At 36.1% G+C, this 6334-nt stretch overlaps 1 protein-coding gene across 1 annotated transcript; it reads right to left on the reverse strand.

Annotated features, from left to right (window-relative positions):
- Nucleotides 1-18: 18 nt before the first annotated feature.
- Nucleotides 19-4951, reverse strand: LOC116340377. The gene is made up of 10 exons (XM_031766849.1): nt 4005-4951; nt 3793-3935; nt 3500-3671; nt 3111-3429; nt 2541-3046; nt 2226-2474; nt 1804-2151; nt 716-1424; nt 587-656; nt 19-486 (listed from the first exon to the last, which is right to left on the reverse strand). Exons 1-10 carry the CDS (start codon nt 4911-4913, stop codon nt 249-251), a joined length of 3663 nt encoding a protein of 1220 aa, XP_031622709.1. The 5' UTR covers nt 4914-4951; the 3' UTR covers nt 19-248.
- Nucleotides 4952-6334: the final 1383 nt, after the last annotated feature.

Genomic DNA, 6334 nt, shown 5'->3' on the forward strand with positions numbered 1-6334 from the left:
TGTGCAATTAACAGATTACTCTGTTCTCCATTCACTCGAACTGAAAGCAGCATGAGTTTTGTCAATAATGCCAAATTCGTTCGATGATCTAGAACATTTCATTTCGAAAATCGCTTAACCAAATAAATTTTAATAATGGAGACGCTTTGGTGAACAAGGTTTTTCATAAGTATATATATGGTATGTATGGTTTTCCATATTATACTGTCTATAAAAAGTGCTATTGTATAAGTTGATCAAAGTGATTATTAGAAAAGGTGATGCACGCCATCTTTGAGCTTATCGCCTTTCTCGTCGGTGGGATGAAAATGGCTGCTTTTATCACCTTTTTTGTTTTTGTTGTGGTGATCTTTCTTCTGTTGGTCACTGGCAGTGCCCTGGTTCATTCTGATCTTGCCGTGAGCGCCATCCACAATTACCTTTTTATTACCTCGACCACGACTCGCACGGGCTGCCGCTTCTTTAGCTGCTTTTCTTGTGCTGTGCCTACAATTATATGCAAAAAATAGATAAATAAATAGCAAAGTTAATGCCATTTAAGATCAATGTTAATGTGTCAATGAATACTCTATAGAATATTTTTCACCTGGGATTATGAATTTTAGGCCAACCACTAGGGCCAGATGTGATGCCGATACCTTGGTGAGTTTCGTGTGCTATGAAAAAAAATTATAATATCAAAAAATCATTTCTCAATATTGGTGAAATGACTTACAAGTGTCAGGTTTTCCGAAATACGTATCGCCCACTCTTATCGGTGTCTCTGGCCAGCCTTTGCCATGCCCATATGTATTCATAACCTGTTCTCTATTTTTGGGCGTCTTGGGAGGCTTGGGAGGCTTGGGAGGACCAGAAGAATCACCACCTGACGAACCAGAAGAACCACCTCTGGATGAACCAGAAGGGCCGCCACGTGAAGAGGCAGCATTTCTAGAACTTGCTTGAAAGCCTTGAAAGCCTTTAACGTCCTGCGAGCTGAGCTGAGGCCGCAAGAAAACACCGCCATAGACACGTCTGCCATCGAGCTGAGAGAAGGCTGACGGCACCCACTTGCATCCACCATCACATTCACTTAGCTCGGAATCACCGTCAGTAGATAGATTGACACCTAGCTTTTTGAGATTGTTGCCAAATCTGGACAACTTTTCTATTTTTTTCTCATGGACAGCGGTGCACAAATAGTCGATTAAGGCATTGCACTGGCCATGTTTTATCCAATTGCAAACATGTTGGCCCAGAGCTTGAGTGTTGGCCAATTCCAATGACTCGGATAAATTTTTAGGTAAATCGATAAACAGTTTTCTGTCTGCATGATTCAATTCGCTTCGGATTTCGTTCTTCACTCGTCTCGTCTCACTCCAAGATACTCGGCTATCGTCGTGCAAACCATTGGCGCGTATACATTTCCAGTATAACTCGTCGACCTAGATTTAATAGAATCAGAAAATTTGAAATTACAAAGAATAGATTGTAAAAATGTCTGGATAGGCACGAATATGAAACAACAAAAACAAGTAATTCAAAGTAAAAATCTAACAAACTGCACTGCAACATCGTTTGTGATGATTAAAAACGGTTTATTTGAATTTTACTTTTATGTTTATTTCTGTCTTTCACAAAATTCGAATTCTTTACTTGTTTGAATTTTGCACTTCCGTAGTGAGAGCAATTATTTAAAACAACCGCCGCTAATTTCGAAAAAAAAGTTGGGTTGTGATAACCGTGTGGTTAACACGGTTTAATCTTTATGTAACAAAAATTACATTGGATCGTATTTCGATTTAAAATTGGAATAGTGCTCACCTTAGACTCGGTGCAAATAGGATAGGTTATTTGGCGTCTGATGTTGTCAAGAATGTTTTGAATATCGTTCCGAGGGACAGTAGCTTGCTTTTTGCTCTCTTCCAGCGCATGATATGTATTTTTCAATATCATAGAAATGGCACTGAGTTTGGCCAATTCCCGCAGTCTCAGCAGCACTGGAAAATAACAACCAATCAGGTCGTAATATTCTGTGAGTCTTCGAATAAATCGAGCCTCTGCTGAAATCTTTTTCTTCGGTGGACACAGCTCTTTATCCATTTCATCCTCGCTATCATCATCATCAGTGATATCATCTTCGCTGTCATCCACATCATCGACCAGTTCACCCTGTTGAAATAAATGGAACGTTATATTCTGAAATATTTTCACTAATTGTCATTAAATAATATGTTTTTGCTCACATTTGAGTTCTTTTTCAATAAATTCTTTTTGATCAGCATAGGTGTATAGTAAAATTCGTAAGTTAGTTTTCCATTATCTTCCACATCTTTATAAAACGGAATATTGCCATTTTCTATCCAAAATCGATGAACTTTTCCAAAATCAGATGTGCTTTTTTTCATCATAATGTACTCTCTTAAGTCAGCGGGCAAAGCCTTTAGAAAGCCATCAACTGCTTGCTTAATTTCGAATGGCGCTTGCGCTGATACCTAATTAACACACATATTAAGATATTTCGAAATTCAATGTTGATATTTTGTCTATTTGAATATTACCTCGGTATTAGTTGCAATCATTTTGAGCAGGTAATCGGCAGCTAGTACAGTGGAAAGGTACCGTGAATTTTCAAGACTTTTGGGCGAAAATCGCATCAATTGAAACGGGTGATAGTCTAGTTCGAAATCAGCTTGGTCGAGGCTGAATAGATTATGGGAAATGCCCTTTAGGATAATTTCGTCAATGTCTTGGCTATCACAAAGTGGGCTGAGCTGTTCGTCTGTGCTAACAATTATCTTGAAAGTGCCTTGCTCGATGTCAATGATCAATCCGTCCACAGAATTAAAACTCATCTTGCCCATATTCAAGTAGTTTTTATCAGGCAAAATCCAGCCCTCTTTGCATCTGTTTATCATTGGTTTTAATTCGACCCTAGATTCATCGCATTTTGATCCAGTGAAAAATCCAAACAAATCATCCAATAATGAGTTTGTGTTGGGTATTGTGCATGATATTTCCAACTTCATTATTTTGGCCACATCAAGCTCACTCATCGTTGTTTTACCTATTTAATGTTGTTTTAGTAATTTTAAAATTTCATACAGAAAAAAAATTGCTTAATGTTTTACCGAGTAAAACTTCGATACACTTTCGTCTGTATTCATCGAACTTGGTCTCATCGAACCAGTTTTTCCACGCGCCCTCCATGAGGCTGTACCAGTATAAATGTGCAGATGGATGATCAGAATAGGTGCCAATGTTCCAGTGGTAGAACTTTTCTAGCAGTTTGTTGTTAATCAGATTCATATACAACACATCACTGGTCATATCAAGTGTGGTGTCTATCAATGGGCTCACTCCGATGCACTTTGACACACAGTGATTAGCAAGTTTCAACAGACTTTGATCAAGCTCACCAATCAATGGCTTTATCGTTGTGTATTTTTTCTAGATTGGAATAAAATAAAATAAAGTTTTGAAACAATTTAAATAAAATTGAAAAGAAGTTCAAATTTACCAAGAACAAAGTTCTTTCCATGGCTTGTGAAACAGATAGAATTTCATTAGCTCTTTTTATAAGTCTGATTACGTGAATCGAGTATTTCAGTTGTGAGATTGGATTGGCGTATGTTGTCACAAAGTGGAGGACAGTAGCACACAGCTCAATCACACAGTTCTTTAGCGCATACCTAGGGTTGATCAGAAGAAAATAATGAAAAAATGAAAATAATCAATTTAACAGAATGGAAAAAGAATCGAAGGAATGGATCGGGAATTTTAGAGTATTGAAATAGTAATTTTAGCACATACAATTCAGCCGCATCTGTAACTTCTGCCATATGTGTAATTAGCTCCCTCGATGCCATCACCAGGCTATTGGCCAACACTATTGGATGCCCGTTCACCATACATAGGTCTATGTAAAGCATTGCCTTATCCATTGACTCGATATTCTGTCGAAAGTTTACAATGGGATTAAATTTTGCGTTTTATTTTCATTTAGATTGTATTTTTACCCATACCTGATTGTGAATAGCACTCTCATATTTGAATATAGATCTGAGTGTTTGATTACTTTCCAGTCTGCGTATGTACTGTTTGTTCTCTGCGTTTTCATCTTGCAAGTTGTGAATCAATACCATATCTATAACCTCATTTTTATGAGCATCAGTCATACGATTGTTAATGAGCTTAAGAACACATTCCATGCACTCATCGATGGGATAAATAAAAATAGCCTCGTACAAGCCTTTGATTCTATTTTGATGACCATCGTGTAGTGTACTAGATGCTTTGATAATTTGCAGCAATGCCTTGTGCTTATCTGGCAATTCATATCCATGTGTGGGCTTGACAGTTTCGTATAGCTCTGTTAATACAGAGCGGCACTGGTGAGTCAAGATGTATTTTGCAAGGTTAGCAAAGTCTTGCGCTATGAAAAGTGTTCGAAGCTCTTCGAACATCACTTGATGTGCTTTATCTTGGTTGATCAGTTGATCAGCGCCTAGATCAAACACTGTTTTTTTATCAAGCATCGATTGTTTTTGGAACAATATCTCAAACATATTCATATTGTTAACGATATATATGTTTGGATATTCTTTTTTCCATTGCTCTATCTGAGTTCGGTAATTATCTGATAGCCTGTGACCGATATTAAGTTTGAGCAAATCAGCATTCAAATTAGGCTGATTGTTTCCAAACTCGTCATTCGTTCCGTAATTGGCATCGTATTTAGCTCGCTTATCCGGATCGAGCAATGTAAGTTTGGCTATGGTCAAAAGTTTCATCTTGTCCTCTTGGCCAGCCACTTTATCGGGATGATACTTTCTCGATAGTTGTCTGAATGCTTTGAGTATAGTCTTTTCGTCGGCATTTCTGTTCACACCCAACAATTGATGAAAGTCTATATTGAATTGTTCGGCTGCCATGACTGAAAGATCGATATGACTATGTTAAATTAATCTATTTCTGAAAAATATTATAATCCTTGTGTATGTTTGGAAGATTTATATTCCTATGGGAAAGCGCAAAAATATAGTCAGTATTTCAAAACAACAATGACGATCGACGACGTGTTTTACTTGCTTATAGTGTGATGAAACTAAATGGCAAATATACGCGAGTATTTATATAATATATTTTTATATAAGTTCAATGAGATTGAACGATGATCTTGCTTTATACTTATGAATCATTTGTTTTGAAAATTGAAGCAGAAGTACTGTTGATAAAATACGTCTCGATTATAAAATTGCATGTTTATGAAAATCTACCATATATGCAAATGTTTGCTTTGTAGTGCATTTCAAAATTTCAAAGAACTATATAAATGCTGACATTGGGTACATCGCTGTATAAATTTGTTTATCTAACTGCGTAGTGCGCATTAATGCGAAACAATCATGATTCATTTCTATACATATACTGCAGCACTTGATCATAAACAACATAATCGAAGTTGACAATAATTTTGGACGCAAGCATTTCAGAAGAAGAGAGTATAAAAGAGCGATAAGAAAACACAAATAAAATAATTTAAAATAGTAGCAAATTTGCTTCGCGATTTCGTTTTGTATTTTTCGGTTTTGGTGATTCATTTTATAAAAAAAAAAAGTAGTGGATTAAACGAAATAAAGAGTCTTACGGGAGTAAGACGAACTTTTCCGCACGGTGGTAGTTGCGTATTTTATTAAGAAAGTTCAAAATAATATTTGTTCGATTTTTCAAGCCTTTCAAGCGTCGTAAAGTTCGAAACCAAACAATATGTTTCAACTTTGGCAACGAAATATTCTTTAATTTAATAGCAGAAGTACCCGAGAAAAGATTTTTCACACTTTCATGATGAACCCATTTGTGCGGCATTTGAAAGTATTCTATTTTCAAACAAAACACTATAAAAAAAATGTCTGACGTTAATTTTGCCATAAAAATTATTTTTGAAACACTTTTCATAACTAAAGTCACAAAAAATTTGGATTTTTGTATGGGAGCCATGTCTGTATGCTACCTTAATGGCATGAAACTTTGTACAGGTTATTTCTTTCACCAAAAAATAACATTCGGAGGGTTTGGAGAAATTTCAACCAAAATTAAGAGTACCTCCCATACAAAATATTCGTTTTTGAGCCAAAAATTGTAAATTTTGTATGAGAGTTACCCCTAATTTTGATTGAAATCTCTTCAAACTTTCTGTGCAAAAAATAGTCTGTGCAAAGTTTCGCGTCATTAAAGTAGCAAACAGACATGGCTCCCATACGAAAATTCAATTTTTCTGTGATTTTTTAAAGGAAACTGTATCAAAAATTGATTGTATCTCAAAACTAACGTCGGATTCGGTTTTCTCGTGCCA

Source organism: Contarinia nasturtii, unplaced genomic scaffold, assembly GCF_009176525.2.
Source record: "Contarinia nasturtii isolate CC-2019 unplaced genomic scaffold, AAFC_CNas_1.1 Cnas_scaffold_654, whole genome shotgun sequence".
Lineage (NCBI taxonomy): Eukaryota > Metazoa > Arthropoda > Insecta > Diptera > Cecidomyiidae > Contarinia > Contarinia nasturtii.